The following is a 15,061-nucleotide window of genomic DNA, read 5'->3' on the forward strand; positions in this document are numbered from 1 at the left end:
AAATACCAAAGCACGAGTCATCACATTCAAGAAGACTAAATAAAATGGATATTTTTATTTAAGACTTGTACATCTAAGCATCTGCTAATTTTTAATTAAAAATTTGGTGAACGCATAGAGTTAAATAAACAATGGGGAAAACTAAATGAATTAAAAGAACAAAGAGAACCTGAGCATACTTTAATGCCTTAAGCAATTTTACATTGTATAGGAGCATGTCTTGCCCCATAAACCTGACACTGCAGTATTTATAAAGTTCTGCTTTACTCTGAAAATTTATTCTGATATAATTTTTGGTCAAGTGGATAAATCTCTTTTGTTTCTTGAGTGGCTCATCTCTGAATTTTGATGTTACATGCACTGACATTTCCATTCGTGCTGTCAAGATTAGACGTGTCATGGTTCAGTGAGTTCAGTTTGTTCTGTGCCCCCTGTCACAGGTTTTGAGCTGTCTCACTGTGAAGATCCCGGTGTGCCTCAGTTTGGATACAAAATCAGTGACCAGGGCCATTTTGCTGGCAGCACAATTTCTTATGGTTGTAATCCAGGTTACACTCTGCATGGAAGCAGCATGCTGAAATGTATGACTGGGGAAAGAAGAGCCTGGGACTACCCTCTTCCATCATGCATTGGTAAGAAACTTACTTTGGTTATCTTGAATCATTACTACTTTATAAAGAAAAGTGCTATGAACATTTTAAGGAAAATATATGACGTGGAGAATATTTGGCTGAAACCTATCACTAAGTCCCCACCCCCCAACCTGGGACTCCAGAGCGTCTCACTCCTGGGCCTTGCAGCCAGCCTCCCCACTCCGAGGCCCCGGCACTCTGGTTCCCCACCACCAGGTTCTGAAAGAAAACGTCTTCCCAGCAAACTCACCGCTGCTGTTGTTCGCTGCTCCCGCACTCACAGACGGTTTCCTTCCCACATTTGATGCTGATAGGCTGACTAGTAAGCCTATCAGCAGCAAATGAGAGAGAGGACTGGCTTATGATTGGAGGAGCAGCTCTTAGCAGAATCTCTCTCCCCCCCCCCCCCCTCCCCTCACCTGTTTGACTGGCGGTTTGAAAACTGGCTCCTGGGGCCCGCATCTGGTAGGACAAGCCTGGCCTAAAGTAAATAGAATAGCTGGAAAATACCAATGAATACAGGGCACCTGTTCACCACAAAAATCACAATGTGAACAGTGCAGACAAACAATTAGACTTCCCCACTAAAAGTCAATGAAGTTTAAAAAAAAACGGTTTTTGGATGTGTTGGGTTTTCGGATAAAGGATACTCGACCTGTATTACACTGAAAGAACAGTGCGGTACTGAGGTTAGTATTATTGGGGTAATGTAGAAGGAAGTCAAAAATTCACCTCGTATGCATGACAAGCAAATGTTTAATGTCAGTAAGTGGTACAAGAAGGTAATGCTTAGTTTTGATGCACTAATGTGCATGGCACTCTGCAGGATTTTAAAATGAACGTTGTTAAATCATCATTTTAAAACTGGGATTGTATAGCTGCGTCATATTACCTGGATAAACTTTGGCAGGGCATCAGAATTCCGATACTTAACCAAACAAGTGAAATCAATTTTCATGCTGGAAAACTGGGACAGAGAATGAAAAACCAATGTATCACTGCAGAGTGATATTTATTTCACTGAAGTCTGAAACAAAAAAGTCAAAATACGTTACATTTAATGACAGTTGCCCCTTTAATGTTGTGGTGTAATTTCTTAACAAAAAACTTGTCACTGAAACATGTAGGTTTGAACCCAACCATATTTATACTCTTCAATTAAGGTATTAGAGGTTGCAAGTGCCAGGTAGAAATTGCAATGAAAATCATAAATATTGAAGTGTGATGTTTTCTTTTAAATAAATTGTATAATACTGTAATCAAATGTGTACTCTGTGTCCCACAGCTGTGATTGCACTCATTATTTGTTTGTTCATTCAAGTGCACAGCTTGAACAGCAGATGAGGCACCTATCAAGACATATTCTATTGCAAAAAAGCTGTTTACTTCTAATGCAAAGAAATGGAGTGCATTTATGGCTATAATACATGCTTGTGTGCCCTACAGAATGCCAAGCCTTTACCCACACGGTTAGTTAGTGAACTCAATCTGACTGGTTGAAAAGGTGCTGTGCAAGCTGAGAAGCTATCCATTCTGTTATGATCCCAACTGATGTTAACACTGGGGAAGTCAGATCTCAGACTGGAACTTGGCTTGATCGATCGTAACTTTTATTTTCTTTGAAACTGTGGAAGGCAGTTACGGCACAAATTTACAGGAGTCTGCTGATGAACTTTTAACAAAAGAATAAAACATTTATTAAACAAGAAAAATGAGCCATATTACACTAGACAAAAAGGTTGGAAAGATTTCAATACAGATACCAGAAAATTATTCAAACTCACACTATTCCTTTTTACCCCAGCAACCCTGAGAGACACAAAACCCCAGTGAAGATTTATCAATGTCACCACACCAAGGTTTCTTACTTGGGTTAATTCAGCTTCAAGCAGTTTTACTCTGGCAGACTTCTGAGGATTCACCAGATGCTTCCTTCAGTTGTGATCTCTCCCTGAAATGCCCAAAAACTGAAATTTAAACATTTTAACTTCAGAGCAAATGTATGAGTTTTTTAAACTCAGTTCCTCATCAAGCTTTTTTGCAATATTTCTTATTGGAGAGATCAGTCCTCCTTGCCTCTGCTTTCTAGAATGCCAACACCAACTGTTAGTGGCTCCCAGGGTTTCTTCTAACCCTAACTTCTTCCACAACATGGAACCACCAAACAACTCCTATATCTTATGAGCATATGAATTATGAGCAGGAGCAGGCCACTCGGCCCCTCGAGCCTGCTCTGCCATTCAGTAAGATCATGGCTGATCTGCTTGTAACCTCAACCCCACAATCCTGTCTACCCCCAATCACCATTCACCCCCTTGTTAATCAAGAATCTATCTAGCTCTGCCTTAAAAATATCCAAAGACTCTGCTTCCACTGCCTTTTGAGGAAGAGAGTTCCAGTGATTCACTACCACCTGAGAGAAAAAGTTTCCCCTCATCTGTCTTAAAGGAGCGATCCCTTATTTTTAAACAGTGACCCCTAGCTCGAGATTCTTCCACAAGAGGAAACATCCTCCCTACATCCACCCTGTCAAGATCCCTCAGGATCTTATGGGCTGAATATTCCCCCCGTCGAGGGTAAGTTGATGGGCGGGCACGCTTCCGATTGGCGCCTCCAATTGGAGGCGCGGCACCATTTTATGTGGGCAGACCGATTAAGGCCCGCCCAGCGTGACATCTGTAGGGACGCTATGTGCGGGCGGGGGGGATCCCTAAAATCGAGAGTGCGCTCTTTCGCGCATTCGCACGAAAGAGCGCATTCATTTCCCTGAGGCTAGTGCTGCCTCAGGGAGATCGGCTCTACTTTCAACAATATTAAAAATAGAAGAAAAAAAAAATCCCTTACATGTCCCCTCATGTGACAATATCACATGAGTTGGGACATGTTCATAATTTCCATAACAACTTTATTAAAATTTTTAAAACCCTACATGAAACCTCATCCTGCTGCTGGATGAGGTTTCATGTTTTTTCTAGTTGCCGCCGGGGCTCCTGGCCTGCCCGCCAACCTTAAGGTTGGACAGGCAGGTCGTTTAATTGCTTAATTGATCCTGTCAATGGCCTCAATTGGCCATTGACAGGTCGGCGGGCAGACAGCTGATTTTGCTGCGCTCCCACCTTCCTGAAAATTTAAATCGGGCGCGGTGATGTCGGGAGCTCCCCCCGACGTCACCGCGCGTTATTTTACGCGTCGGAGAGCGGGCCCCGCCCCTGCTCGCCGACGATAAAATCCTGCCATACATGTTTCAATCAAGTTGTCTCTTACTCTTTTAAACTCCAGTGGATATTGCCTAGTCTGCCCAATCTTTCCTCATAAGACAACCCACCCATTCCTGGTATTAGTCTGGAAAACCTTCTCTGAACTGCTTCCAACACACTTACATCTTTCCTTAAATATGTTGACCAATACTGTACACAGTATTCTAAATGTGGTCTGACCATTGTCCTGCATAACTAAAGCATAACCTCCTTTTGTATTCAATTTTCCTCACAGTAAATGATAACATTCTATTAGCTTTCCTAATTACTTGCTGTACCTGCATATTAGTTTTTTGTGATTCAGGCACTAGGATACTCAGATCCCTCTGCATCTCAGAGCTGTGCAATCTCTCACTATTTAGTCCCAGTCCCAGGAGTGGATTTCCTAACACCTTGGAAGAAAGAAAACTTCAGTACATTGAAAGTTTCCTTACAATGGCTTAACAATTTCCTTACGAAAAGTACTTAAAATTATAATTTTTAACATATAGCTTATTACGTACTACACTAATAAATTTTACATTTTGTTTCACAACTACACGTCGTATTTATACAAGTCACAAAGGTTTAACCAAAACAAAAGTCAATATATGTAACACGTAGGATTAGCAAGAGTTAAAACTCAAATTTACAAGGATTTTTCATAAAAGTCATTTTCTACACAAATCCATTTTAATCGCGACATTCTTGTTCCTTCATATTTGTTCTTGATAAAGCATCTGCTGTGATATTGTTTCTTCTCGCTACATGAATGATTTTCAAATTGTATGGTTGTGGCATTAAACTCCAAAGAAATAGGCTCAGATTCTTTGTATGAAACTTTGCTAAAAAAGTTAGAGGGTTATGGTCCATATAAATGACAGTCTCTGAAGAGTTGTTGGATATGTGGACTTCAAAATGTTATAGAGGTGACACCAAACTCAAAGTCTCTTTTTCCGGAGTTGAGTATTTCTGCTGGCAAGAATTTAACTTTCGAGAAAAATAACTGACTGGCCTTTCAATCCCCGTTTTGTCCTTCTTTAATAAAACAGTGCCAACACCTACATTGCTAGAATCAACAGACAGTATAAATGGCTTAGCATAATTCGGTGCTGCTAAAACCGGTATGATGATCAGTACAGCTTTCAAGCTGACAAAGGCATTTTGACACTCCTCTGTCCATTCAAATGTCTTGTCCTTCAACAAGCGTATCAAGGGAGCCACTACAGTGCTGCAATTCGGAACGAACTTACGGTAAAATCCACTCATGCCTTTATACTGCAGAATCTCTCATTTTGTCTTGGGCACTGGAAACTCCAACATAGCCCTTACTTTTGCTTTTCTAGGTGCTACTTGGCCTTGTCCCAGAGTGTGGCCCAAATAAGTTACTTTTGTTTTAGCAAATTCACTCTTTGTCAAGTTTCTGGCTAAATTGGCTCTTTGTAATTGATCAAACAGTTTGTTCAAGTGTTGCAAATGTTCTTCCCAGGTTTGGCTTAACACAACAAGGTCATCAGTATATATACCACAGTTGCATAATCCTTCAATGATCTCGTTGGTTAATCTTTGAAAACTTGCTCGTGTATTTTTCATTTAGAAAGGCATGACTTTACATTGATAAAGACCATCCTGGGTTACAAAAGCAGATATTTCTTTGGCTGTATCAGTCAATGGAACTTGCTAGTAATCTTTAATTAAATCAATTTCTCGTAACAAACCATGATTGTCCAATCTCCCCAATACAGTCCTCTAATTGTGGAATCGGATATGAATCCACTTTTGTCACCATGGCCAGAATCTTCTGGTTGGCGTGCGGGGGTGGGGCCCGCTCGCTGACACATAAAATGACTCGCAGTGACATCAGGCGTGCGTCCTGACACCACCGCGCATCATTCCGATCTTCAGTTCGGCGGGCATGCACCGGAGCTGGCTGTATGCCTGCCAAACCATCAAAGGCTTGTTAAGGCCATTAAGTACTTAATTAAACTGATTGTCTGGGGCTGCCCGTCCAACCTTAAGGTTGGTGGGCAGGCGAAGTGCCCAGGCAGCCTTTGCATTTTTCATGGAACCTCATCCACGGGTGGGATGAGGCTTCATGAAGGGATTATAACTTCATTAAAAAATTTTAATAAAATTCATAGACATGTCCCAGCTCATGTGACACATGAGGTGACGTGTCCAAATAATTTGTTTAAATCTTTTTTTCAGTTTTTCACAATCAAATTAATCTCCCTGAGACATGGAGCTTCCTCAGGGAGATTTCTGCGTTCTTTCACGCACATGCGCAAAAGAGCACAGGCCCCCACTCTCCCTCCTCCCCCCGCCCACACAGGGAGCGCTGAGCGCTTCCGGGTGCACGTCGCGCTGGGCAGGCCTTAATTGGCCCACCCCCATAAAATGGTGACACGCAGCCGATCGTGGGCGGCAATTGGCTGTGCACCCGCTCCCGCCCAGCCCGCATGACGGGGAGAAAATTTTCCCCCATGTTATCTTTGCACTAGATGTTATGAGACATCTGGTTTTTGTACCGTTACAATAGGTGAGCTTCAACTACTGTGACTTGGTTCAAAAATGGCATTTTCCATTATGAACTTGATTTCTTTCCTCACTTGGACTAATTTCTTTGGATTGAGTCTGTAAGGATGTTGCTTTATGGGTGATGTATCCCCTACATTAACATCATGTACGGCCAAGGAGGTTTTCTGTGGCCTATTGACATAAATTGATTTGTGAGTTTGTAATAGCTTTTATAAGTCATCCCGACAGTTTTCTGGAAGATAGCATAATATTACATCTAAATTTTTAAGCACCTCTGTGTTTTCCAATCTGATTACTGGAGGGTCAACTTAAGAATTTTCGATTTCTGATTCATTCTCAAATCACTCATGAGATTTTGCTTTCATTCCCTAGTTCTTTCAGCACTGGAAACACATTCTTCTCCTTTCTTCCCTATCATAATATTGTCTTAACATATTAACATGACATACTCGCTGATTTTTCCTCCTGTCAGGAGTACTTATTATATAACTTACATAATTGAGTTTCTTTTTGATTTGATAGGGTCCAGTGAACCTCGCTTTTAATGGTTCACCAGAGACAGATAATAACACTAGCTAACACCTTGTCTCCAGCAACAAAATCTCGAGCTTTGGTATTTTTATCTGCCTTAGCTTTCATTGCTTGTTGAACAATTTCCAAAGGCTCTTTGGCCAACTCAGACGCTTTGATTAATCTTTCCCGGAAATTTGACACAAAAGTCAGAAGTGTTGTCTCTGAGCTTTGGTTTATAAATTTTTCTTCAATTAATTTGAGGAGTCCTCTCACCTCATGCCCATATCAAAAGTCGAAAGGACAATTTCAGTCAAAAGGACTGAATCCTGACGAGTCATTAGGAGCATCCCTAATGACAAACAGTAAAAATGAAATTTCTTTATCCCAATCATTGCGACACTTCTGATAACAGGCTTTAATCATGGTCTTTAAGATTGATGCCATCTTTCTAATTTTCCTTGCAATTGTGGATGATAAGCTGAAGACGTAAATTGTTTTATTTCAAAACTATTCATTATTTCTTTGAATATTTGTGACATAAAATTTGAGCCTTGACCTGATTGTTTTCCTTAGGTAATTCATATGTTGTAAAGAATTGAACTAACTTTTCCACTACCATTTTTGCCATAATTTCCCCCAAAGGCACTGCCTCATGAAATCTTGTTGAAATATCCATAATTGTTAAAAGATACTGATTCCTGCATCTGGTTTTAGGTAAGGGTCCTGCACAATCCATTAAGACCCTACTAAACAGTTCTCCAAAAGCTGATTTCAGAATTAAAGGTGCAGGTTTAATTGATAATTGGGGTTTCCCCACTACCTGACACATATGACATGTCTGGCAGAATTTAAGTCTTTATGCAATCCTGGCCAATAAAAATGTTTCAGTATTTTAGCCTGCATTTTCCTAATACCTAAATGACCTGCCATTGGAATTTCATGAGCTACTCGTAAAATTGCATTACGATATCCAGATGGAACTGCCACCTGATGAATGACGCCCATTCCTCATCAGCTGGTATTTGGGGTGGTCTCCATTTCCTCATTAGCACTTTGCCCTTTATATAATAACACTCAGTATTGATTCTGATTCAGTCTCTGAGTAGGCTGTTTGATACAGCTCTTTTAATTCAGGGTCAGCCTGTTTCATTTCTACTAAAGAAGATGGGCTCAACATGTCAGCCTTATTCTCTTTACCTTCCTCCTTTTTGCTTAGGTTTTCGAAAATAGTGTCAGATAACTAAATTTCTGTGTTATCTCCCTTTTGTATAGGTTCCTCTCCACTTCTGGTCTAATTTTATGGGCCTGAGATCTGTTCACAACACAGTCAGGAAATAATCCAGGATGTTCCTCCTGTAGCATCTCAGTTTCTTTTGTTTCCACTGGTTGTTCCAACACCTTTGGTGAGGCTAATATTTTTGAGCCAGCTAGGTCATTCCCCAAGGAATCCAATCTATAGGGATTTTATGCACTACTCCAACTGCAACTTCTCCATTTCCTAAATCACCCTTTAATCCAACTCTATATAATGGAATGAGTTTATAACCTAAAGGTATAGTTCCAATTAATATTTTTTCCTTCTTTTGCCCCTCTGGATGACAAATTGTATTATCAGCCAGCATCAGTGACTGACTTGCTCCAATGTCTCTCAATATCTTTAGTGGTTTACCTCCTTGATTAGAAGAATGAGGGAATACCTCTCCACTATAAACAAAATCTTTAAATCTTTCCATAATTTGTTACTTATTTTGTCAGAGGAGTAAGGGAACACAACTCCCTTTGAAATAAAACATTTAGGACCTCCAGTAGCCTGGTTCTCTTTAGCAGTAATTGAGGAAGAATTTTCTGGATTATCCTGAGCCATATCCTCCTTCCTAGTAGGTTCTGAGGAAACACATTTCACCTGTTCCACTGCTACAAGTTTAATACCCATTTCCTTTCCTGTGGATTCGTTAGGTGTTCCTAGTACTGCAATAGGCCTTCTGTTTAATTCCCCACAATTAGCTTTAGCATGTCCAGCCTTATTGCAATGATAGAATTTTATTTTCTGTGCATCACTTTTAGGGCAGAATTTTCTGCCTGCCGAGCAGACGGGCCTGACCCAATTTCTGGCGGGCGGGGAGCCGATCCCCGCCGGAGAAACGTGCCCAGCCGCCATTTTATGTGGGCAGGCCAATTAAGGCCCACCCAGCGTGATGTCCGCTGGGAAGCGCTATGCGCTTCCTGTGCGGGCAGGGGGGGATTCCCCAAAAACAAGAGTGCGTTCTTTCACGCCTGCACATGAAAGAGTGCACATCTCCCTGAGGCTAAGTGCTGCCTCAGGGAGATCACTGACAGTTTTAAAAACGTTAAAAATAGAAAAAAAATCCTTAATATGCCCCTGTCATGTGACATGTTCATAATTTACACTAAAAATTTATTAAACTTTTAAAATCCCTACATGAAACCTCATCCCGCCGGTGGATGAGGTTTCATGTTTTTTCTAATTCCCGCAAAAGCTCCTGGCCTGCCCGCCAACCTTGAGGTTGGATGGGCAGGTCCTTTAATTGTTTCAATGATCCTGTCAATGGCCTCAATTGGCCATTGACAAGTCAGTGGGCCCGCAGCTGATTTTGCTGCAGGCCCGCCTTCCTGAAAATTTAAATGGGGTGGGATGACGTCAGGGGTTCCTCCCGATATCATCCTGTATCATTTTACGTGTCGGCGAGCGGGCCCCGCCCCCTGCTCACCGACGGCAAAATTTAGTCCTTAGGTTTTAACCTATTTCCTTTATTAGTTTGGTGTCCTTCTGTTTGTCCTGGAACTAGTACTTTTCCCATACCCAGATTTTCTATTCCCTCAGTTTCCTTGTTGATTCCCATATGACCATTTCCTCCCATGTAACTGTGTGAGATATCGTAGGTATCAGCCAAAACTGCTGCTACTGGGATCTTTGATACTTGATGCCCATCTAACTAAGTCTTAATGGTTACTGGAATGCTATTTCGGAATTCTTCTGTAATCATGATTTCCCTCATGTTCTCAAAAATTTTCTCGAATTTCAGTGATTGAAACCATTGATCCCATAACTTTTCTTTTTATCTTGCAAATCCGACAAATGTCTGACTAGGCTTCTTTCTTCTGGTTCTAAAGTTTAATTGATAATCTTCAGGGACAAGCTCATAAGCAGTGAGTATTGCCTTTCTAACCACTTCCTCGGCTGCAGATTGTTCCTCTGACAAACTAATGTACACATTCATAGCTGTACCTGACAGGACACTTTGTAACATTAAGGTTCAAGCATCTTTTGGCCACTACAATTTCACAGCTATCTTTTCAAATGAGGTTAAATATCTTTCAACTCCATCCTCTGTAATTTTAGGCACTAAATGAAGATTTTTAGTTAAATCAAAATTCTGAGTGGAATCATAATCATCTACTATCTCATTTCTTCCTTTATTCTAAGCTCTTCTCCAGCCAAGTCATGTTGTCTGAGTTCTTTTACTCTTTGAAACTCAAGCTCAAGCTTTCATATTTTCATTTCTTTTGGATTATTTTTTATTTTTCCTCCAATTTGAGTTTTTTTCATCTCTATCTCTTTCTGTTTCGAGCTGCTTTATTTTCAACTGAATCTCTGCTTACTCTAGCCATGATACATCACTTTCAGATTTCTCTCCTTCTTATTCTAAATGATGTGTAATTACTTTAATCAGATCATCCTTACAAAATCCTGCTTTTATTTTTACATTAAATTTATCTGCTAACTTCCTTAGTGTAGCTTTATTCAAGGATTTCAAATGATCTACTGTTGCATCTTGTACTTCCAGAAAGCTCTTAGTAACAGTCAAAGCCATTTTTAATTCCAACCCATGTAACATACATCACAGCAAATCCTGTTCCTATGTGCAGAACCTCCAAAAAAACTTTTAATCCCAGCCGAGCCCCCACTTTGTTATGATTCTAGCTGATGTTAATACTGGGCAAGTCAGACTCTAGAGTGGAACCTGACTCGATAGATCAGAACTTGTATTTTTTTTAAACCTTGGAGACCAGTTACTGCACAGGTTCACAGGAGTCTGCTGATGACCTTTTAACAAAAGAATAAAACATTTATTAAACAAGATAAATGAACTATGTTACACAAGACGAAAGGTTGGAAAGATTTCACAGATACCAGAAAATTATTCATTCTCACATTATTCTTTTTCTCCCAGCAACCCTTACAGATACAAACCCCAGTGAAGATTTACCAATGTTACAATACCAAAGTTTCTTGCTTGGGTTAACTCAGCTTCAAGCAGCTTTTTTTTCTGGCGGACTTCTCAGCATTCAACAGATGCTTTCTTAGTTGTGATCTCTCCCTGAGATATCCAAAAACTGAAATCTAAACTCACTATTATCACTTCAGAGCAAATACATGAGTTCCTTAAACTCAGTTCCTCATCAAGCTTTTTGCAAGATTCCCTATTGGAGAGACTAGACCTTCTGCCTCCACTTTCTAGTTTGCACACACTAACTGTTAGTGGCTCCCTGGGTTTCTTCTAATCTTAACTTTTTCCACAATGTGGAACCACCAAACAACTCCTGGGTCGTCTTCTGAGTCCCAGTTGCACAGCCAACCCAAGGCACCCTTGCTGCTTGGAATCTGACTGACTCCTAAACTGCCCGTCACTGACCCTTGAATTGAGTTGGGGAACCTATCAATACACTCACAGCAAGTCCCACCCTTGTCACTATGCAGAAACCATACAGTACCAGCATTGGAACATGCTGTACCTTAAAATCTTACAAAGCCCACAGGGGCACACAGGAATGGGATTTCCTAACAATGCACAGGGTGAAAAAACTGGGGGAAGGTGCTATCTCTGATATATCTTATCGGTCCATTATGGTACAGTACTGGCAGAAACCTGTATAAAGGTTTCTATCTTGGTCAGGTGGCAATGAATAGCATCTGGGAGAACTGAATGAGGCAGAGACATGTTTAAGGAAAATTAAGAGAGGAGGAAATTCATTAACAAAATGTGTATAATATGTTTGTTGTGCAGTCATGAAGGATGAGTGGAGCCATTAATTAAATGCCTGCATGTTAACAAAATTAAAAATGCTGACTAGCAGAGCTGTTATGCGATTGCAAGTGATGCTAAATAACATATGTTGATTTAATATATCAGCATCATGTTTTACATGAGTTCAGCAAGACAAATATTTTAGATGGTCTGCCATTAGTCTAGATGATTTATGTTTTTTGCATATTTTTAATATTTAAGGTCATACAATACTATTATCCCATTCAATTTAACATGTAGGTAGCCATACAACTGGATTCATTGCTGTTGGCAACGGAAAACTAACTTGCTGAAAATCATTTAATCAAATATTCTTTATGACCACTAAGCCACATGATTTTGAAATCTTCATTAAACTTTTAGGATTTTTCATCATGAATTGTGTTTGAACAGTGATGAACACAAAAGATGCATTGAAAAGGAAATAGTTCATTGGTTCATAAGGATTAAGTGTTCCAGGTGATATGATCAATGATTATAATGACAAGGTGCTTGCTTCACACTAATTGAGTTCAAAATAAAGATTTTCAAAAAAACTATAACTTATGAGCCCCAGAGTATTTGGGATTAAATTTTTTAGCCGTATTTACAACATCAACAAAGAATGAACTAAAAACAGATAATGCTTGGAAATACTCAGCCAGTGCGACAGCATCTGTGGAGAGAGGAACAGAGGCAATGTTTCAGGCCTGTGACCTTTCATCAGAACCCCTGGCAAGCCCTGAGTATTTCCAGCATTTTCTGTTTTCACCTAAGATTTTCAGCATCCCCAGTGTTTTGTTTTTGTATCAATATAAGATGATCCTGCTTCAGAATTATCTATGTGAACCTATCTGATCAATAACCTCCTTTGAAGAGAATTTTTTAGTGCCAAGTTAACAGAGGATATTGGGTGGAATTTAATGTCCCCCTCCCCTGGGTCAAGTTCTCAGGTTGGGAAGGAAGGGGTGCATGGGATTTGGTGGGAGGGTACGGGGGCAGAGATTCCCTTCACCTTCCAGCCTCCCTCCGATTAAGTCCGGGTCAGGAAGGCTTGCGGTGGCCTTCCTGATGCCAATTGAGATCCTTAAAGTGGCCACTTAAGGGCTTCATTCTCCCACATCTTTTATTCAACCAGTGGCAGGCGGGAGACTCACCATCCGGGAGGCTGTGCAGCAAATCTTGTTGGGTTTGCCAGCAGCCTATCAGGGGTGTCCCTCATTCACAGGTTTTCTGTGCCTGATCGAGGGATCTAGCATTGGGAAGGCAGGGCTGAACAGGAAACCAAACCCATGCCCTTGCTTCCAACTTTCCTACCTTCACTCGCCAGTGACACCCTCCCTGGGACCCTATCCTGCCCACACTCACCTCTCAAGGGATCCATCAGTGATTCCTGGTGAAGGCCCCACTGTAGTACCAGCAGTGACCACAGCTCCCAGCAGTACTGCAAATGCTGGAGGGCTGCTCGCAGAGGAGGGATTTCCACCCTTTTGGAGGCTTAATCAGACAGGATAGCCAATGGTGTCCAGACAATTACCGGACCATTACAGGTTATTCTTGTTCTTTGATTCAAGGTATTGAAATGTGAATGATTAAAACCATTAGAACAGTGCAAAATAACATTAAAAATAACCAGGTTTTTGAATAATACATGAATACTTTGAAATTAATAATGATTTAGATTTCAGTTACGTTAGAAAATGGATTTTTGTTGCTGTTCCAAAGCTGGAGTCTTGCCTTAGGTACCCTCTTGGCTACAAAAGTGCTGGGCACTCATTACACAGTCTGATCATCTCACACTTAGAGGTGTGCTGTATTGTCCAATATCAAATGTAATCTTCTTGTGACCTGGACTGCAGGTGATTTTGTAAGTGTCTCCCGATGTCTCTGTAATCTTTTTTGATGATGGATATAGAAAAAACTAGGTAAGACGAGACCAGATATGAATCATTTCACAGCAAGTGATTGGAATTTCAGTCAGTGCTTATCCTCACATAATCATACAAATTAATGAATGCACTACACTGCTCCACATTGGTGGCTTGACTTATGTGTATAAAAATAATTTCTAATTACCTTCCTGCTTTCTAACCTCCTGAATCGGCTGAAGGACTGCCCATCACCAGCTTTCTGTTTTAAACACCTTGTTGTCAATGAGTGTTCCTGTCTCTGATTTTATATCTGTGTTCACAAACAGAAAAGATGGTGGGGTGGAGGGGAGGTTGGCGTGGGCAGTGGTATGGGGAGCTATGACAGACAACCATTGCCAAGCACCCAGGACCAGCAACTTCCTAACATGATGAGTGTGAGGTATATATCAAGCTTCATGACAGGGTAACTAATGAAAGAACTTGCGTAAATAGACTTTACTTCTAAACAAATGGAACTCAGTTCCAAAGTCTTGGAAAAAAATGACCAAAAGTCACAACCTGTCACAGTTGCCAAAAAGGTTACTGATATGATATTATTTCCCTATTAGCTGAATGTGGAGGCCAGTTCAAAGGTGAATCATCTGGAAGGATCCTGTCCCCTGGTTACCCTTTCCCATATGACAATAATCTCCGCTGCATCTGGACAATCGAAATGGATCCAGGAAATATTATCAGGTACTATTGTACTGTCAGTGAAAATATTGTGCAAGAATGATTCAACCAAAAGCCATTATAAATATGTGTTAATTGGACGACTACTCTTTAGTGCAGCACAATTCATTGAAATGTTTGCATTTTAAAAGCTGTCAGATTTTAAAGGAGTCACGGTGTTATATAATTTAGATAATTATTTTTCAAAATGGTTTAGTAACTAATTATCTCTTATGCATTTCTACTATTTAAAAATTGCTCTGGTGAGTAATTGAGTTTACACATATTTGATAATATGGCATTTAGATGTTTAGTTCACAATCAAACATTTTTCTGTTGTTTAGCACCACTGGAATGCATTAAGTCCCAATTTTATTAGCCCATAATCTACAATGAAACTATTTGTGAATCCACCTCAAAAGAGAAAAACAATTAGGACATAATAGGTTTTTTGGTATTAATTTATTGAACTCAAATAGATTGTATGCTCACAATTTGCATGCTGGAACCTTCTTACTTTCATGTTACATAAA

General features: G+C 40.3%; 1 protein-coding gene across 1 annotated transcript in view; it reads left to right on the forward strand.

The window, feature by feature from the left end:
• The window catches only part of csmd3b (CUB and Sushi multiple domains 3b), a 2,128,577-nt gene that overhangs the window by 1,675,096 nt on the left and 438,420 nt on the right, over nucleotides 1-15,061 (forward strand). Inside the window, exons 24-25 of the mRNA XM_078541225.1 lie at nucleotides 441-632; nucleotides 14,426-14,552. Of these exons, the coding sequence (XP_078397351.1) occupies nucleotides 441-632; nucleotides 14,426-14,552 (319 nt within the window). The remainder of the gene's footprint in view (nucleotides 1-440; nucleotides 633-14,425; nucleotides 14,553-15,061) is intronic.

Source organism: Cetorhinus maximus, chromosome 4 (genome assembly GCF_964194155.1).
Source record: "Cetorhinus maximus chromosome 4, sCetMax3.hap1.1, whole genome shotgun sequence".
NCBI classification, from domain to species: Eukaryota; Metazoa; Chordata; class Chondrichthyes; order Lamniformes; family Cetorhinidae; genus Cetorhinus; species Cetorhinus maximus.